General features: G+C 36.5%; 1 protein-coding gene across 3 annotated transcripts in view; it reads left to right on the plus strand.

Annotated features, from left to right (window-relative positions):
* Positions 1 to 21,483, plus strand: part of LOC123638455 (hedgehog interacting protein) — an 84,329-nt gene that overhangs the window by 36,929 nt on the left and 25,917 nt on the right. For all 3 annotated transcript variants that reach the window (XM_045552069.1, XM_045552070.1, XM_045552068.1), the window contains exons 5-7: positions 17,813 to 17,964; positions 18,365 to 18,538; positions 19,154 to 19,297. In XM_045552069.1, coding sequence (XP_045408025.1) covers positions 17,813 to 17,964; positions 18,365 to 18,538; positions 19,154 to 19,297 — 470 coding nt within the window. The remainder of the gene's footprint in view (positions 1 to 17,812; positions 17,965 to 18,364; positions 18,539 to 19,153; positions 19,298 to 21,483) is intronic.

Consider the following 21,483-nt stretch of genomic DNA (forward strand, 5'->3'; position numbering starts at 1 on the left):
ACCTGTGGAGAAGAGTTATGCCTTCTAATGTATTTGAAGAAAGCTAATGTTCTTTTCTTCCTTTTCCTAGTCCATTTCATCCTTTAAAAGACATATGTCATGAGAAGCATGTTAAATATCACAGAAGCTATGTAAATTTATAGACATTAATTAACTCTGCCAGACAAAACAGTTGCAGAATAGGATAAATGAGGAAATGTGTCGTGTAAGAAGTTATATGCAAGAAAGGAAGGGATGAGAGTTTACTCTCATACAAAACTTCTCAATTTTCCTGTGTCTGCATGAAAGCCATTGACATTTTATGGTTTTAAAGTGGGAGCACCAAAACCTATTAACTATAAATGTCATTGAATTACTCATTTCTTCAAGTTTGGTGTTATAAATGTCATCTAGAGGCCATGCCATACCAGTAGGCAGATAACATTTGGAGCTTGTTTTAGATACTGCAAACATTTCAGTGATGGATAAATACCTTCAAAAGAGTCTGGGTTGCAAAAATGAAAATATCTTTTCATAAGTTGTTAGATTAGGTCATACAATTGTTTCAGTCCATAGTGATTAAACTACACCTGCGCATATGTGATTTTAAAAGACAGTTTGACTTCAGAGGCTTTTATTAACGTATTTTATTTCACTCAGAAGGTGTTCTTTATAACAAACAGGAAATCTCACTACATATAATCCAAAGTTTGAGCAATGGAAAGGCACATAGATGATGTCGTGCATTATAAATATTTTTTGTACTTGCTGGCTTATTTCGAAGGAAATTATGAGAATTACATCATAATGATGACTGATTTTTATTACTGTGTTTGCTCTGAAGCTCTAGACAAGTAGTTATAAAGAAAAACAAATTGTCTGGTGTTATCCCTTAACACTTTGCCTGATGTTTTCTAGTGACATTAATCCTAGGAAGTGATTCCAGGACTACTATGCTACCATTAGTTCTCTTTTAGACATTTTTTATGAGAAAGAGCATGGTGGTAAAGCATAAAATTTCTTAAAACTCAGAATGGGAAATAGTTACCTTTGATTTTTTTGTCTGAACTACTGCTTGAATTAGTCTACAACTCAAAAAATAATTTTAGGCTTATACTTTATAGACCATTGCTTGTCACTATGAGAGGAAGATTTTTTCTAACTGTTTATTATGTATTTTAGCAAGATGCTTCTTTGTTCTGTTACACTAATAGCAAGCGGAAGTGGTTAACCTTCTATTTTTACTAGAGCTTGACTCTAGTATCTTTTCTAGGTACATCTTTTTAAAGTACTTATTTAATAAAATTTTGTTTTAAAAGAGAAGAACATTGGGTAAAGATATACATAATACATGAAATGAAGATATAGGTCTTAGAATCTTTTATTCACCCATGCAATGAATATTTGAATGCCTAGAGGTGTCGGCCATTGGGCTAAATGCTGGGATACAATCAAAGAGCAATAGAACTTGATTTCTGTTTAAGATTCTCTCTTCATGGGGTAGGGAGACTGGTGTGTACAATCAACATGAAGTGGTATGATAGTGGTATGGTGTCCTTGCAGTACGGGGAAAGTGCTAGGAAGAAAAGAGAAAGGCATGCTGAACTCTGGAGTCAGGGAGGACTTTGCAAAAGAGCTGGAGCTGGATCATAAAAGATCAATGAGTTCTTTTCTATACGCTATATGGGATCAGTCTTCTAAGCAGAGGGAACAACCAAATGCAAAGGCATCAGGATATGAAACTCAAGGGAGCATCAAAGTTGACTATAGTTGGAAAGACAAGAATATGAACTAGAATGCAGAAGTGGATGCTGGAAAAAAAGAGGTTAGGGCCATGTTGTGAAGGGTCTCGTGGTTCCTGCTAAATTATTTTGAATTATTTTATAGGTGATGACAGTCCAAAAATTTTGTTTTGTTATTATCTTAAGGAAGCAAAGTAAAATGATCAGATTTGTTTGTTTGCAAATCTATGTGAAGAATGAACCAGTGTTATTATCCTCAGACATGACCAGTGGAAACAAAACAACTCTCACAGCCAAAGAAGAATAATGAACCATCCTTTACCCTGTCCATGATATATATATTTTTTAGCCTCCATTTAGATTTCTATCGGGAAATTACTTGATTCAAAGAAAACTTAGCTTTATCTGTGTTTTAACCAGCTCAAAAGCAATGGATGCCAAAGTCACTCCAGCATTAATAGGGCAGTTCTATCTTAGGCCATATTCCTGCTTCTAGGCTGTTTTGGAATGATGTGTAGTATATACAAAATAATATTTCATGGTATATGAGGGGCTCCCAGGCAATCGTACATTTATCTGTGACATACCGTTCATCACAACAATGGGGAGATTGCTGATTTTCCAATGGGAAAAAAACTTCCTTTATCATTTTTACAGTGAAATGTGGGCCTCCAGGTACCTGGATTTCTAATATTAACATCAACATGGCCTTAAATTTTGCTTATAAATGTAAGACAGAAATCTTTAAGAAAGTATTATATGATCCATACCGATTTTGATAGGTAATTTCCACATTTGAGTCCCTGATCCCTGCTATTCAGGCTTATAGATATGTTTTGTGTCTGGCAATTTGTTGATATTGCTGATATTTGTGTACAAAATTAGACTGATGGATTGTTGCTACTGGAATTTTGTTTTTTTAACCATTTAATGATTCTTGAAATACCTGTGTAGTTTTTGCTAATGTTTGTGTTTATATTTTCTTTTTAATATTTACACATAATATATATATAGAAACATAAGTATCTTTGTTTATTTATATACTTAAGTCTATGTAAATTTAGATTTCATATATAAAAAGGGAGATGCCTTTTAAAATTAGGTTTTCTACATTTGATTTCAAATAATTCCAGCCTTCCAGTAAAAGCAGCAGCTTTAATGCAAATGCCACCAATTGAGATGGCTAAGTGCCATCAGCAATGCCCCTTCTAAGGCTCTCACCCTAAAATCACTTTGTTACGCATGCCATCAAATGAGGGGGAAAAAAATCCAGCCTTTTATCCAATTATAGTTTTTCACCTAAAACCATCAAAATGGAAAAAACGTTTTTTCCTATTAAAATGGAAAAAGTACTCAGGAAGAATAATTGAATTATCATTTCTGCTGGAGCTCACCATATTATACATTTCAAGGGTGGCACCTTGGCTTGGGGTGATAACTCTGAGAGAGTAATTTGATGAATGAATAAATGATTATTCTTCCCTGGGTATAATATTAAACTCTCAATCCTTCAGAACAGTTAAGGATGGTGCACCTGTCACCTACTGTCATCTACATGAACAGTAAGCTCATGCCCACTACCCAATCGTCTCCACCATGAGGGCGAAAAGAGCTGATTTGTGAGCAACAATATATGCCAGCCGAATGATAGTAACTTAAAATTTTTATTTTACGCATTTTTCACTTTACAAAAAGCACCTTATGAAGTAGAAGCTATAATGCCTATAAAATAGAAACTGAAGCCCAGGGGTGTTAAATTATTTCCTCAAAGTCAAACAGCCTATAAGTCACAAAGCAAGGATTCAAACCCAGCTCTCGTGTTAGGGAACCCACATTCTTTTCACCATATTTACATGTGCCTTCAGATACCAAAAATTCTTCACAAGTAGAGAGAAGGAATGGGGGAGCACACATATTTTGTACTCCTCCCTTACATTTCTCTTTTCCCAAAGAATCATACTCAATACCCATAAAGTGTCTCTCTGGGAGATGCTGTTCTTTCTTCCCCTGGAACATTCTTCCCTCTCTGGTTCCTTCGCATCCTTCAAGTCTCAACTCAAATGTCTTTAGCCAGGCCTTCTCTGACCCCCTAGTATATATTCGATTCCCCTGAGATTCTTTCCCATAATACCCTATTCCTTTCTTTTATAGTCCTCTCCAAAATTGAATTCCATGTTTATTGGTAGCCTCACTGGTGCAAAGTCTCTTTCCCCAACTGGAAAACAGTAGCCCAGGCCATAGCATTTGGTAATAATGGCTGACTCTTATTGAGCACCAACTGTGTGTCAGGGACCATTCTACAGTCTTCCTATGCACTACCACACAACAAGCTATGAGGTAGGAAATGCCCCCATTTTGAAGGTAATAAAACAGGCACAGAGACATAACTTTCCCAAAGTCAAAGAGCTAGCAAATGGAGGGGCCACGTTGCAAACCAAGGAAGCCTAAACCCCTGGGCCCACACACTTAACCACGGCGCTATGAATGAGTAGGATTTGATTGACAGTGACACGAAGCAACTGGCTTACCATATTTGCACCTTGATAACTGAGTGAAGTGCTGGCACCTGAGGGTAAGAGCTGTGTAGCGAGTGAGGGGAAATGGCAATGGTGGCAATGGCGCCAATGGCGTCATAGGTGTTGAAGAGAGCGGGTGCTGGCAGTCAGGAAAGTGGAACCACCATAAACACTTCATTTGCCCTGTGATGTAGAACCAGGAACTTATCTCTGCATGTTGATTCTGGGAATTAGAATGAGAACCATGAATTTGCCATCAGTTCTGTCCAAATTGCCACATGTGTGGAATTATGAACATATTAGAAAACTGGTCAGTCTTTCACTGTTTTGTTCTTCCTTCAGGTAACCAAGAACACAGTCTCATGCAATTTTAATCTCAGAAATTCCCCTAAATTCTACCTTTTGGTCCAAAATTATATTATCCTTAGATACTTAATGTTCTATTATATTAAAAATTATAGGAAACAGAGCTTCTTTCCATTGAAAACTGTCTTTCTGGTGAAATTTCCATGGAAAAGGTGAACAGCCAGACACTGTCCTTCTTAAAATAAATCCTCATGTACTTAAGAAAGGTTATTCGTACTCCTCAGAGTTTTTTTCTTTTTCTAGCTTAAGAAACCCAAGCCCTCCCTTTCGACTTTCTGTATAAATCCTATTCTGATGTTATAAACACTTTCCTCTCTTTAATCTGGACTTCATCGAGATTTTTCAGACACCTGTAGTATATAGTTCCCAAACTTGTTCCACCTTAATGGAATAGCATCATACTTTCCTGATTATAGAAAACACTGAACTGCGAAATTTTATATTTTAAATTATTACATAATTTAATACTAGTGATGCATTTATTCAGAAACATGTTAATTGCCTTTATTCAGAATTAATATAAAAATGTCAAATATCAAATATCAAAAAGAGTTGCTTAATTTAGATATCTGAGACATAGCAAATATTTATTTTCTAAATGTTGATTTGTAACTAACGATATTTTGGAATAAGAATGATTTTTTAATGTAAAAATGAATATTCGGATTGATCACATTTCAGTCTTTTATTGTTGCTGCGTTGCTAGAATCATGCATTTGATCACTTTGTAAAATAGTGCTTAATGAAAATATCAAAGATTCAAATATTTTCATTTTGCTACTTGAGTAAATTGCAAGTTTAATTGGCATATAAATCATGTAAATACAAACTCTACTCAGAAAATAATTTTAAAAGTGCCATAATTTTTATATGACCTTGAAGTTCCAGCAATCTATTGCATAACTTTTCAAAAGAAGTCACATGGAGGAAACCTCATATTTCCTTAAATTTATTAGTGCTCCTTGGTGGTCTAAACTGTTGGGGTTTTTTTCAAGGTTCCTTTTCAAAGCAATAATCTTACTTAATTGCTTAGCATTTGCTCTCATATAAGTCAATTTGAGTTCTTATTTAGAGTAACAATAGGAAATATATAATGGCCAAGAGTAGTGAAACATGACTAGGAAACTCAAGTATACCAGTGTTATATTTCTATATGATGATGTGAAGATAATGCTTTTAGCTGCATGACCACCATATTAGCCACACATCATAAAAAACAAACTTTGTAAAAGCAAGAGGTCAAATTCATTAAGAACAATTTTGTACCCTTTGCTAGACTTAAGCATTTATCCTTAATATTGTGATTTTTTTTCTTTTGTTAAAAAGGCCCTGCATATCCCATTTTCTGACAGGAGGGAAAAAAAGATTTTTCAAACTACAAAGGCATAAATCACATGAATCTATCAAAGAAACTTACTTTATATTCCTGATTTCAATGTTTAAAATTAATGGTCAGACTTTATGCTTCAGAGATTTTAGCTTTAAAAATGGTAAATGAAACCATGTAAGTGCATTTCATTAGTTTTCCATATAAAAATCTAATATTCCAATAACTACATAAAATTAACTATTTTTTTGTAAAAGTTAATAGTCTTTATGTTTGTGAGATCATTATTAATGAAGTATGAAGAAATCTTTGTCTTTATTATAAACCAAGTCATTCTAAGAAACATATTTCCCAAATCACAAGACAATACAAGGATACTTACTTCTTACTACATTAAGTAAAATAAGTTATTAGAAGGTCTGAAGAAGTTAGTGTGTTTTCTAAATTGTTCTCCTTATCCCAAAGGAATTGTTTGCTTTTCTAACAAGATTTATCCAATATTTGTCAATTTAATAATTTTTACAAACTATTTATGCTTTAAGAATGGTCCAAAGAAAAATGTCTGTAAGAGAGTGAGAGAAGAATTGAATCTCTCCAAACATAAACAAATAATGTTTTCTTTATTTTGTGGTATCATCTAATCTATGGAGATACATATTTTTGATGGATATGCATACTCTCATGCATTCTTTAAATAATCTTATATTCTTCCTTAGTTTGTAATTCTCTAAATTTGAATCCAAATTCAGTATCATTTTTTTGTTTAGATAAATATGTGTAAAATTAGTCAATATTCTTGTGATGTAATTTTCACAGCTGGTTGTCCTATGAAAAATGCACATTTTTCTATTATAAAACTTGAAAGTGCATTTTTACATAGGGTTTGCTTTTGGTAGAGAGAATATCATTGTGGTTTGCCATCAGTATTATTAGAGAACACACAAATGTTAGGGCTTATTTGCTTCTCTCATCCTTGTCTTTGTTTACTAAATAAATTGCTTTATGTTTAACTTTGGAGTATACAAGCACTCTCTGTATTTTTTCAACTAAAAAAATTATATTCCTACAATGGTCTAACATGTATATTTTAACTCTAGAATAAAAATTCAGATTTCCTCAAGCCTTGCAAATCATTCATTAATAAACCAGTGGTAAAACATACCACCTAAATCTCCTGAAAAGATATACACAGATCTTTATCAAAAGTATGTGGTAAGCCTGGTGCTAAATATAAGTATAAATGTGCCTTTTCATGCCTGCAATTTTCTGAAGTCCAAAAGTTCTTTGGATGGCAGGCAGCAAGATAATACTTCCTGTCCATAATTTACATGCATTCCTCATCTGATTAAAATGCAGGGCTTCACATTCTCTAATTCAAAATCACATTCCCTTCTTCAAAATCTTATTATTTTATAGGACAATTAAATGTGAGGATCATTCTTACCTCTCGTCTGCTGTAATAGCTGTATCTTCAATTCAAATACCACTTTGAGTTCATAAAGTGATTTTACATTCACTATCTTCTTTGATTATGTGAGCAACGCTATGAGATGGTGTCAAGATATTTACCAATGAGTTTTCATTTGCCTCTCTCCCTGTTAAATGACCAAGTAAACTTCATAAAAAGATCTTTGAATATTCTGGTCTTTTCTCTTCTTTTCTTTTCTTTTCTTTTCTTTTCTTTTCTTTTTTCTTTTTGTAGTATAGGTATATTGATTTTTATGTATGCTACATCTAAAAATCCAGTAAGAAGTACCTCATCCCTCATGTTTAACAGATTATTTGATTTAGTTATTTTAAACCCTTGCTTAATTCACAAAAAGATTGTGAAACATTGAAAGGGACAAATATGATAAAATTTTAAAACACGAGGAAAAAAAAGTGCAACAATAATGGAAGGAGAAAATAACAGAAGTCTGCAGGGAAGTAGAAGTATTCCACGCTGGTCATGGGTTTACGAGGGCGGATTGTGCGCATCTCTTAACAACACCACGATAAATAGCATCAAGTTGCCAGTTGGAAATTGGCCATGGTGAGAATATTTACACCACAGAAATTTACACAAATCAGGACTTATTTTTTCCCAGAGGGTCCGTTTACCAGCGTAACACTGCCTTAAAACCTAAATTAACCTTTGTGTTAAAATAACTGAGCAAAACACTTCATTATATCCCACGTTAAGCTAAAATAACATCTATAAGTTAAAATAACTGAAAGATAAGCTGCATTTTATTCCACTATAGAACTTCAGAAACCTAAGTAAGACTGTTTCAAAACAGCCTCAGTTTATGAACAATGGTTGCTGATAAGGGAATACATCTATTCTTCATTTGTTCGTTTCTTCATTTAGGAAATATTTGGTGGGGCCAGTTTAACACAATAGTTTACATTATTTGTCTTCCGATCGCAGACAATTCCTGCTTTGCCAGTTTTAGTTGTACATTTTGGGCAAGTTACTCAAGACCTCTCTCTATGTCTCTGTTTTCTTATACAGAAAATAAGGATAATAATAAAAGAGTATTAAACTCTAGAGTTGTTATAAAGTTCAAACAGAATGATGCTTGCAAATTACTTAGAACAGTCTCTGGCACAGAGTAAAAGCTCAATACATGCTATTTGTATTATGTACCAGAAGGTACAGTCAGTGGCTCCACTGTAGGTGAAGTTCAATGTCAGACACCAGAAACACCAAGCTGTGGTCCCTGCCTTCAAGAAGTTTATAGTCCATAGAGAATTGTTCTAGTTCCTAATTTACATTTCTGACATTTTGTTGTGTCTAACAATGTAGTTGGTCAGTATTTTACCCTTTTACAGTTTAGAAATGTATACTTTTTAAAATCTAAGGTCCAGCAAGTATTAAACCTGTAGGTTATAATAGAAAAGGTTAGTGAAGTTACAAAGTTTTTTCTTATTGTCATTTCTGTTTATTTTCCATTCCCATGAATATTCTTGTAGTTTTTGTTAAGCTTTTGTTAGTTTATTTTCAATTAGCCTAACTGCACAGAATAAGAGCTTTGCTTTCTCTGAGCATTGCCAACATTTCCATAAATTTTTTTCATCAAAAAAGTGTTTGGTGCTAGAATTTTGTTTTTGAGAAGAGTTTATGCTTTTTGTTTCACACAGTTTAATTTTATATGAAGCATTTGTCTTCAAATAAAAAGATGTTTTAGAAAACTGAACTTTGGAATACTACGGATATTATAAGCATTTGACACATATTGAACCAGCTAGTCCCTAGTGTTCAAGACGTTCTCTGTTATTATATTAGATTCTTTGGGTGCACATATTAAATTTTTCAAAGCAGTTGACTGCTGCCAGGACAAGGTAAAAGGCACAAGTCAATCTAATATCTAATATGCCATAATGTATCAAATGTCACAGTTCAAGTAAGTAGAAAGTCTAGGGAGGAAATGGAAATATGGACAAAATAAATTGAATTCCATTTGACAAATATATTTTATATAAAACAAGTCATATACATATGCACATAAAATGTTGTTAATATAATAGTTTTAAATGTATAACTGAGTATGTATATACATTTCCCCCCATAGTTGGAAATTTCAAAAGAACATTAGTAAATGGAATAAGAAGGAACTATGAAGATGGAAATTCTAGAAAATAGCCCCTTCTAATATCTTTGCTCTGAATAGGCTGTAACTTAAACCTAGTGTGACTGAGTTATTTTATCTGTTTGAATAAAGAGGTGGAAAAAATTCTTGTGACTTTCAGGTAGCTGGTCTCCATGTGGAATATGTCTTATTCTCCTATTTCTACTTTTCTAGTCTGTGTTTGCACTTGCTACCTTCAGAAGATAAAATGTACAATCCTAAACACAGATTTGAACATGTACCAGTTGCTACATAGCAGAGATTATATACCCCATGAGACACTTTCTAAAACTTCTGAATTGCTGCGTATCTTCTAGCAGCTCTTCAACTTCATCTGAAGTGGGACAGATTTCTTTGTCAGGTGTGATGGAGTGTGGTGGAGGTGAGCTAGTGTACCACCAGCATTTGAAAATTGTATATACAGTCACAAGCCGAAAAGGACGTTTCAGTCAATGACAGACCACGTATACCATAGTGGTCCCATAAGGTTATAATACTGTATTTTTACTGTACCTTTTCTATGTTTAGATACACAAATGCCTACCATTGTGCTACAATTGCCTGCAGTATTCAGTACAGTAACATGCTGCACAGGTTTGTAGTGTGGGAGCAATAGGCTACACCATGGAGCCCAGGTGCGTAGTAGGCTATGCCATCTAGGTTTGTGTAAGCGCACTCTATGATATTCACCCGACGACAAAATCGTCTAATGATGCATTTCTTAGAACATATCCTCATTGTTAAGCAAAGCATCATCATACTTTCTCAGAGAAATGAAACAGGGAGTAAACACGATTAAGCAGAAGAAGAGACAAGTTGAGTGTTAGCATTCAGTGAATTGTAGTAATTTGTAGTAATTAAAAGAAGAGCCAAATTTGAAAAGTAGAGGAGATTGTAAGGAAAGGGGGAGAATTAGTACTAGAAGTGATAGGTCCTGAACATATTGTGACTGGTTTCATCATCAGAGAACAGTGAAGGTAAAAAAAAAAAAAAAAAAGAAGAAGCCTAAAGAGTGAATTAAAAAAATGACACAAGTTGTTTTATGTCTTTCCCAAACTTAAGTTTAGGAAAAAAATTTTTAAGAGTAAGATATGTATAAATGAAAGAAAGACATACCGAATTACACCAAGTATTCTTTGACTTCTTTGGTAGACTTAATCATGATCTCCTCCTCTCTAGAAAGGAGAATGGGCTATGTAACCTTTCAGATTCTTTCTGGGGTGTTTTGTGACACCAGATGAGAGAGTTTTTTTCTCACATCAATCAATTCACCCACACCAACTGCATGTCCAATAGTACAATTCAATTCAATTCTGACACTAACTATCGAGATTTAGCTCCAGCACCACAGATTAAGGGTTCAGTCTCACAAGACTGTTTGCTACTTCAGACACCAGCCACAAATAGGGTGCACCGGTTAACCCACATTTCTGCCCAGCTAACTACAAATTCAAGGGTTCCCAGAACCCCCTTCAGGCTCAATAATTCACTAGAATGACTCAGGACACAGGAAAATATTTACTGTTACTGGTTTATTACAAAGGAAACAACTGAGGAACAGCCAAATGGAAGAGATACACAAGGCTAGATGTTGGGGAGAGGGACCGTGCAGAGCTCCCATGCCCTCCATGAGGTGCCACCCTCTCTGAACTCCATTGTTGAGAGCTTTTATGGAGGTTTCATTACATATTAATAGATGTGATTGATTAAATTGCTGGCCATTGGTGACTGAACTCAACCTCCAGCTTCTCTCCCTCCCTGGGGTGGGCTGAAAGTTCTAATTCTCTCATCACGTGGTTGGTTCCTTTGGCTACCAGCCCCCGTCTTGAAGCTATCTAGGGGCTCACCAAGAGTTAGCTCATAAACTCAGGTGTGATTAAAGGGGTTCCTTATGAATAAAAAAAGACAGTCCTATCACTCAGGAAATTCCAAGAGGTTTAGGAGATCTGTGCCAGGAACTAGACACAGAGAACAATCATATTTTTTATTATACCACAGAACCAAATCATGCAGCTCCTCCCATAAGCTCACTCAGGTCCCCAAGGGATTGGGTCCTCTTTTGAGACCAAACCAGGCTTTGGGAACCATTGAAAAGCAATGCTTCTTATCTTTTTGAAGGAGTTGCAAAGAAATCAATACAACTTACAAACAACATATAAGCAAAGCAAAATAATGCAGTCTTAATGAGCTTAAAATGCAAAGATTGTCCTCCAGGTCATAGAAATGGTTTGTGCACATTTAATTTTACCTTCTTTGTATCCCAAATACCCATGCGATTAACATGGGAGTTTTGGTCTTAATTGCATTCATATATAAAAGTGTCACATACCCACATTTTATCAATGATCTTCCCCTCCTCCGCCACCTCCTGAAGGGTGCTTTCACCTCCTTCTGAAGAATGCTGGTTATGCTTTCAATGCTGACAGCCATGAGAAAGAGCTTGCTGTGAGAGCTTCCCTTAGGTGTCTCCTTGTGAACTTCTGGATGAACTTCACTGGTCTCCTCTTTTGGTGCTCACAGGAGGGCATGGCCAAGAAGGTACAAGTCATAAATGCTTAGGATGCTTTTTTTAAAAAGACAGATTAAAATAACCATGTAGCAGGCAAATAATGCCCCCTGTGGAAAGATGGCCTCGTCCTTATCCCTAGAATTTGTGAATATGTTACCTTCCACAGTAAGGGGGAATTAAGATTGCTGAACAGCACACAGGGAGACTATCCCAGGTTATTTTGGTGGGCTCAATGTAATCACAAGTTCTAAAAGTGGAAGAGGGAGACAGGAGGTCAGAGGGATGTGATATGAGGAGGACTTAACCCACCATTGCTGGTCTGAAAATGGAAGAAAGGTGACACAAACTGGGGAATGCAGGTGGCTTCTATAAACTGGAAAAGGAAAAAAAAAATGGCTGTCTCTTAGGGCCTTCAGAAGGGAACTCAGCTCTCCTGACACATTTATTTTAGCCTGTGAGACCCATGTTGGACTCTAACCTACCAACTAAGATAACAAATTGGTGTTGTTTCAAGCCACAACATTTGTGGTAAATTTTTACAGCAGCAATAGAAAACTAATACAATCTGGAATTGTGTTTGAACTAACCGTCCTCAAACAAACCTGTTTTCCCATTTCTGGACAGCAAATGGTTCCAGTCTAAGAGAAAGTTTAGGTTTGCACAAGGAGGAGCCCACGTTAGTCCTCTTTTTCCTTTCACGATGCGTACCAGCGAAATGTCAAAAGAAATTAATAAAGGAAATGTGAAAACCTGCCTTGTAGTAAAAATATATACTTTATAGAGAATTAAAAATACCACCACTGTGTTCTTAGGTTAATTCTTAGAAATTCCTTCAGTATTAAGAGACCAGCGATTTTACTAGAATCCTTCATTCATACCTGTGTGCCTGTGTCATGTACATAAAATAAATTATAAGATTGTCTTACGATTTGTAGAAACTCTACCTATTTCTTCATGTAATTAAAGTTTCATGTGACCAAGCTTTTTTTCTTTTCCTTTCCAAGTTTAAGGGTAGAGAAACCTCAGGGACTAATATATGAACTAACCTTTGTGTCCAAAGTTACCAAGAATATGTATTTACTCTCGTTAACACTTGTTCCTTGGCAATGCACACTTCTAGTAGTGTAGCACTGTTTAACCTCCCCAAAATTCCACACCATGAAGAAGTATGGTGAGAACTCAACTATACTTGTTATCTATTTCCATATATAAACTCCTTGAGGGCAGGGATTTATTCTTATTCCTAAGGCCAAATATCGTGCCTGACACATAATAGGTACTCAATAAATATTTGTTGAATAAGATGTTAAATAAAAAAATGTTTTGCTAAGGCAGCAACAAATAATATCTTCAACAAAGTATCATGTTATTTGCTTTAATATGTTTCACTGCTTTCTTAAGCCCATAGGGCCGTGTTACGGACTACTAAACTTGAAGTCAGTCACTTGCCAAAAGGTCACTGTGAAAAACTGTGCAAAAATGAATAATAATGCTTCCAGTTCAGTGCTGCTCAGTCCTGTTTCCTAAAACATACAAGTCAGCATTCCCTGAAGGAGAGAGACTAAGGCAAATTTGAAACAAAAACAGAAATCAAAAAAAATTAACTTTAAGCATTTTGAAAGTATGAAGAAAATGTTGTCTTTAAAAGAATATCACTATGAAAGACTGTGCACCACAATTTCTCTTAAAAAAGAAAAAAAAATACTTTCTGTTATAATCACTTAATGATTACTTAGCTTTTTCAAATGGATATTTTATTATTCAAAGAAGAGAAATATTCTTAGTCAATTGCTCAGAGCTTTGATCTCACCAGGGAAGAGTTTATCCCAAAGTTACAGGACTAGGTCTCATCTTGTACTTATAGTAAAGTCATTTGGGGGTTTTGTCTATTTTCTGTGGACCCTGTGAAATTGCTCCTAAGAACTGAGTGGCAACTAGAATGGCACACAGTTAAATACTTATTATAAGTGCCTGAGGAGGGTTATTTGATTCACCCTGAAACAAGGGTCAATCTCAAGGTTCTACAGTGTATAGGGACATTATTTTCCAATTGTTCAACAGCCGGAATTTGAGCAGTCATTTGTGCTTGCTGTGGGGCTGTCCAGAAGTTGGTGCAGTATGGGAAGAGCTAAGCAAAGGGCAAGTGTGGCTCTCATGGTAGCCTACGATGCTTGGGTGAGGCTCCACCCAGTTAAAAAAAAAAAAAAAGCATTACCCAAACAGAGGAAACCCTAAAGTCTTATAAGTCTTGTTTGTAAATTACTTGTTGCACATTTGGCCTTCAGTTTTGTTCTAGCAATGCCATTCCCAGAAGCACATTATGCATACAAAGTGTTCTGTATTAATAATGAAGTAAAAAGTATAACGTGAATATTTGGACAAATATTTAGGTTTGCACAAAGGTGCTTTTCACAAAGGTGAGGATAAATATTTTGATTAACGGTTAACAGTTTTCAAAAGTATAGTGTTAGAAGTCAGTGTCTTCTTGAAAGCCGTGTCTCCCTGGACCATGAGTCTTTCATTTGCCATTCTGTTCCTGTGTTTTTCTCCTTTTTTTTTTAGCCAGCTTGGCTCCACTAATCACTAGAGACTCATTCTCCCCAGATGCTCCCTAGACTCAGTTCAATAATTGACGTTTCTGGAAGGAGCGCCTGCTTTTCATTCCATCCCCTCTGAGCCATCGAGCCACCCATAATGAGGGGAAAGGGTGGGAAGGAGTAAAAAGAAGAGTTAGTCGCATTGGCACAAGGGCTTTATTGATTCTTTCTGCTGAGCCTGTAAAGCTGGGTTATCAGGTTTTGAAACAGTGAAGAGAAGGGAGCCTTTGGGATTGGGGCTCAGACTAAGAGACAGTCAGAGCTGGTATAAAAGGGACTCAGATAATGGAAAGGAAGAACAGGAGCCTGGGAGGTCTGGTCTGCTGGCCAATTCTGGCTCCCTGCACCAATGTGCAGGCTCTTAGGCTGGGACCATGTCCTGTTGAAGACTATAGTTAAAGCCCTTTAAGAGCCTGGGAGCCTTAAGGCTGGTGGTGTTGTCTCTGACAGTGTAGGTCTAACTGACCTTGGTCCAAACTTAACCTTTCAGTGACCAATCAACACATTCCTCCATATAGACAATGAAAAAGGAATGACCCAGGCTTCAAAGGTAGGTTTGCATTTGAGAGTTAAATCATGATTTGCCAGTAACAGATTTTGATTAAACATAACTCTGAAGGCTGATTCATGTGAAGTGTCAGCCTATCAATAATTTAATCTTCTGGCACACCAGGAGTATATCTGTCTTTCCTAATCTCTGAACATTTAGGAATCCTGTTATATAATTTTAAAAGCTGCATTTGAGAGACAATCTAGGATATTTACATAATACATTAAATTTCTTCATCAATGTAGTTATGAAAAGCGAATGTTTCTCTGAAATGACCCAAAAGTAGTCGTTTCTAAACCAACCTGAACACTACTTTGCATCTGGAAATTGACTAAAAAAAAAGAGATCATGTGTAATGATTAATCAAATGTAAATCCAATAACCTGAAAAATCAGAATTACTGACATTTTTTAAATAGCTTTTTTGATTTATTTCTCAGTCATTCACATCTCATTCTGTTTCCATGTTTGGCACTTTGGTAAATGTCACCCATGCCTCTGATGTCATTCATGTGCTGGTGTATCTCTAAAGTGAACAATTATCTTCTATCCCTAGTGGATTTGTTTAAATCTCTTTTCCCATCTGTCTTTCTACAATGCATTAATTCTACATTCCTAATTCCTGAAAAGCAACCAACACAGTTTTAAACCATGTTGCTATCCAATTCAAATTGTATTTCTGATGATTTGATTAAAGACTACAAAGAACTACTTTCAACAAAAGCTTCTTATAGTGAAACACAAACATTTGTGAAGCGGCCGTGCAGTACTTAACCTGCACTCACAGCTTTAGAGGGAAATATATTGGAGAGAGGAATTAATCACAAACTAAATCCCACCCCTGGGCCTCCTTATACAATCCATCAAGGAGGTTTAAATGTGCAGTGGCTTCTCTACAATCGAATCTTAGCTACACATCCCAGCTTCCAATGTCTCATAACAAAACGAAGAGATTTTTATTTAACAAAGATATAAGAAGAAAAACAGCAACAGCAAGTCAACATTAAAATCATCACATCAAGAAAATCTGAAAAACAGAGACTCATTCACAAATCAGTCATTAGAGTCTTTCCCTTATGATTAAAATTAAAATTACACATATTGTGATGTGCAAAAAGTATAACTTTTTTGACACTTGAGTAATGATTTGATAGTTCTGGGTTATTTGCAACCACTTTATTATTTATACACTCTTGAAGTTTGGAGGTTTCTACTTTGGATGGTGTATATGTAAAAAATAGTTTTCTCTAGGCCAGGAACAAATCAAATAATTTTTATGAAAAGTGAACTTTTATGCCTAGAACTTTAAATTCTGAAATCTATGTAGAATAAGAACTACAGACAGGTCTATGCTTTGCTAGTAACACATGCTGTTCTGTGCGACAAAGACATGAGAGTGTTTCCATTGGCTGAGCATGACCTTGTGAAGCTGCAGTATTAAAGACATTTTCTCCTCTGACAATCAGAAGGAATAACATCTCATGCTTTTTAACACAGGAGATGTGATGTTTAATGGAATAAATAAGGCAATGAGCTGTGGGCACTTGCAGCATTCAATTTCTATGTCACATTTTTCACCACTGTGGGTAACACATCAGACGGCAGAGAAGTGTCCCCTGGCTTACTAGTATATGAACTTTAAGGCTCACATCTAGAAAATTTTAGATACTTTGATTTCATTATAGAAATTCCTAGACTACTCGTGGGATAAAACAAAAGCTAAGACCATATTGAATTTCAATGATCTGAATTAACAGAAAATAAAGATAAAATGCCTTTCTCTTTAAGAACATGATGACGTTTTAATTGTTATAGCATTTGGCATGCCTAATGTATACAATCCTTGACATTCATATAATAACAAAAGAAAGTTGTTTGGGATTTTTCTTTTATTTCCTAGTGTCCCCTTTCCTCTCTAGTATTTCTCCCACCCCTACCTCAGCCTTGGCCTTTAGCCCTCCTCCCACTTCTTCATCCTTCTGTAAAGAAAAGCCCTGTGCAGCGAAGGGGTCCGAATAAAAATGCCTCATTTCTGTATAGATGGGCCAAGGCTGCCTATTACCTAGCTATGATGAACAGACCACCATCGTCGTGACAACTGATGTAGATGCCTCCAGGGTAAAGCAAAGGTTTACATATTACACAAGCAATTTAACTGTTTTCTAAACATATTGCCAAGACAGTGGGAGTTGGCAGCCCACACTGTGTTTTAGGTTTTGGAGACTTGAATTAGAAGTGACTGTTGATTATGAACCTTTTTATTTGTCTCCTATGAACTACAAGCAACCTAGTAACCCAGGAAAGAATTCTTCACAGCACTTAAACTTGTCTTCCTCGAGTCCCAAGATTACATACACAAATCACTTGACAAAAGTGGTATAAGACTCTTGTGCATAGATAACCACACAAGACAATTGTCTTGTTCTAACCCTTAAAGAGTTCCACAAAGTGAAATGTTTTATAATCCTTTTTTGTGCAATAGGCAAGGAAGAAAAGAAAAGAGGTTGGGCAAAGATTATCCAAAAGAAAGAAAGAGACTCTTTTGGGGTTCCAGTTGAAACACAATAAAGAACATAATTAACTTCACAATTCTTTGTGTTTTTCATTTGATTGCAGGGAGGAGATGAAAGAGGACTGCTAAGCCTTGCATTCCATCCCAATTATAAGAAAAATGGAAAGCTGTATGTGTCTTATACCACCAACCAAGAACGGTGGGCTATTGGGCCTCATGACCACATTCTTAGGGTTGTGGAATACACAGTATCCAGGTATCACTAAAATGCATCACAGCATAAAATTTTTAAATCTTATTCTCTCATCATCTCTCCATAAGCGTTTTATTTAGAAGTTACAAATGATTAGCCATGAAGTGGCAATAATTAAATCATAATCTCCACTTTGCTTAAAACCCTATATGTGTCTTTAAAAGAAAGTGGAAAAAAATTATGTCTTTGGCACTTTTTCTCAATTATCTTTCAACTTAAATACTATTCCGGAAACTTAGAAAATAATGTACTTTTTTAGTAATTTTTATTAGCTTCATTTCAACTATATATTTCCTTGTTTTCTTGCCAGCTGTTTGCATCCCTATTTGTATACTATTTACTTTCCCATGGATTCACCTTATATCTTTAATAATCATGGTATTGTTTTCTCCCCACATTGTAGGAAAAACCCCCATCAAGTTGACTTGAGAACAGCCAGAGTATTTCTGGAAGTTGCAGAACTCCACAGAAAGCATCTGGGAGGACAGCTGCTCTTCGGCCCTGACGGCTTTTTGTACATCATCCTTGGCGATGGGATGATCACCCTGGATGATATGGAAGAAATGGATGGCTTAAGGTAAAAGACTAACAGTAAACAGGTTCCTCGTGGTGTTAAAATGTTTTCAGGGCCAGGAGGAAAGATCCAAGCCAGTGAGTTAGAAACCACCTTTGAATTGGTTAAATATTTAACTTTTATGGTCAATGTCTGCATTTATGAAATGAAGAGGAATTCAGTAATATGCTGATGTAATACTTCATTTTGTAATAAACGAATTACTGCTGTGTAGTTCTGTGCTGTGGGGCCGCCTCCATTACACACGGCACTGAGAGGCAGCGGCCCCTCGTGCTTCATGGTGCCTCTCAACACTGCAAAATGGGCCAGCAGAGCTTCTTGGGGGACGTAAAGTACATAGATTGCCAAAAAGTAAAGACAACAGATACAAAAAAGCAGTGTACTACTACAGATGCCGCAGTCCTTGGGCACCATCAGGCTGGGTCTTGGTTCAGTCACTTGTCTGTAACTAAACTGCCCCTAGGTTTCACTTCCCACCATTTGCCATTTGGAAGTTTAATAATTTTGTTTCAAATAAGGGAATGATTCTTTTATCCATAGAGCACCCTCCCCACATTTAGTTTAGGTGAACTGCATAACCAAAATGGAAAGAGCTTATGCCATCCTCCAATTTCTCAGTGATTTCACAGGCTCAGTACTACGGCTGGATGTGGACACAGACATGTGTAATGTGCCTTATTCCATACCAAGGAGCAACCCACACTTCAACAGTACCAACCAGCCCCCTGAAGTGTTTGCTCACGGACTCCATGATCCAGGCAGGTAAGAACCCAAGTCTGTCTCCTCACCTGCTCTAAAGCCAGGTGGGGATTTGGGAGTTGGAACAAAAAAGAGGATGTCCAGGCATAGAGCAGCCAAAGGTGGTATCCAAGGCTGTGCCTCTAAAATCATACTAGGTCGTTATCCAAGGGAGTATTTAGCACTCTTTCTTCTATTAAAGTGAGAACTAGATTGAGGAGGCAGCTTGGACAAGGAAAAGGACAAAAGAAAAAATTCACCTGAAAGTTTGTAGGGGTTATTATCCAACAAACAGTGTTGGACTAGCGTAATAACTGAGACTTCAATCTGAACAATCTAGAGTGATAAACCTTTTGATCTGTCTTCTTAAATCCCTCAAAATCTTAAGTTCCTTACATATTAAATGAGGGTGATAATAACTACCTTGCAAAGATGCTACAATTGTTAAATAAAAATCTATAAGTAAAGCACCAAATATTGTGTTTGGCCTGGGGTAGGTTTTAAATAAATTACAGTTCTTATTAACATAGCTCCATTTAATGTAAGATGATGCAGTGTTAATTTGCAAGGAGTTGAGCTAAGGGTTAACTTTTTTTCCCACAAGAAAAAAATTACAAATACTAAAGGAACTTATATTGCCTTCTTGCTATACTATAATGAACCAAAAGAAAGGAAAACTAAGAAGTATGTAGGGTGAGAAATTTGGGATACACTTTAAAAAATGCTATGAAGCATAGCAATTTCAATCTATGGTCTATTGTTCATACTAAGGAATATCTGGCCACATTCATTCATTTACTAGCTAAGTTATTATTGCTATTTAATGTTTATTGAGTGTTCACTATGTGCAAGGTGAGTATTTCTCAAACTTTTTATTTTTATAATTCCTCATGCCCTTCATCTCCCCTCCATCAAAGCCCCAGTCTACAGTTCATTTCCTTTTTGGCATCTCAGCAGATCTTAAAATCTGTGCGACAGGGAATACTTAAGGTGGGTTCAGGATGTGGAGGAAACTGTCACATTCCATTCCTATAGCTCAAAACTCACAGATACCACCACAAAGGAGCACTTTGAAGTCAGGCAGCCTGAATCGCCACAATCCCACTGGAGCTTTCTCGAAACTTTCCTGGGGGCCCTGAACCTCCATGCAAAAACACGGGATGAGGCGCTTTGCAGACCGTACGTGTGTCAAGATGCCTGTGCTGTGGGGTCTGACCTCCTCTGGGGGCAGAGGGCTGCAGGAAAAGTTGGTGTTTATATTCCACTTTCCTCCGAGGGCATTTTAAACAGAAGAGGAGTTAATAAAGCAGAAAGGAAATTATATTAATTGTTGGCTAAAAGAAAAGCTAACTTTTATTAAGCTCTTTGCTGCTGGGTGCTGAACTAAGTGTCTTGTGTATATTATCTCCTTGATGCCTCTCAGCAGTGCTCAGCAGTGCTCAGCATCAGGCCCCCTCCCCTTTTAAAAATAAACTATTTTTTAGGGCAGTTGTAGATTCACGGCAAAATGGAGACATTTTTGATATAACTCCAACCTCCACACATGCATGGCCTCTCCCATTATCATCATCCCCCACAGGGGAGGACATTTGTTACAACTGATGACCCGACATTGACACACCGTGATCACCCATCATCCGTAGTGTGGTATATACTGTGGATCTAGACAACTGGGTAATGACGTGTATCCACCATCGTAGTGTCATACAGATAGTTTCGCTGTCCGGCCCCATTTTCCCATGACAGACTGAAGGTTAGAAGCGTCAAGCAGTTCTCAGTGGACCTGGTATTCAGCCAGCACTCATGGCCCCCAGCAACTCCACCTTTGGGAAACCTGGCATTTTTTCCAGATTTGCTGTTTCTTGTTGGAAACAAGTCAAACCTCTTTTTGTCATAGTTTCTCCATCTTCAGAAGAAAGGCAATTACAGGAAAATTTTCTCCCCCCCTGTGGATTTAGTTCCACCTTAAGTCACAGCGGGTCTCTGTCATGATCCCTGCCAGGCATTGTGCTCTGTGAATCATTGAACTAAAGAGGACAATAAAGGGACTGTTGTCACAGAACAACTAACCCATCTTTGGCAGGTCAGGCTTATGGTTTCCCTATCATGAATGGAATCACTTGAGGCCAACAGTTTTTGCTTTGTGTTTTGTTTGTTTTGTTTTGTAATAATTGCTACATGACTCTTACGTCTCATAAGACCCAAGAGAC

This window comes from Lemur catta, chromosome 5 (genome assembly GCF_020740605.2).
Source record: "Lemur catta isolate mLemCat1 chromosome 5, mLemCat1.pri, whole genome shotgun sequence".
NCBI lineage: Eukaryota > Metazoa > Chordata > Mammalia > Primates > Lemuridae > Lemur > Lemur catta.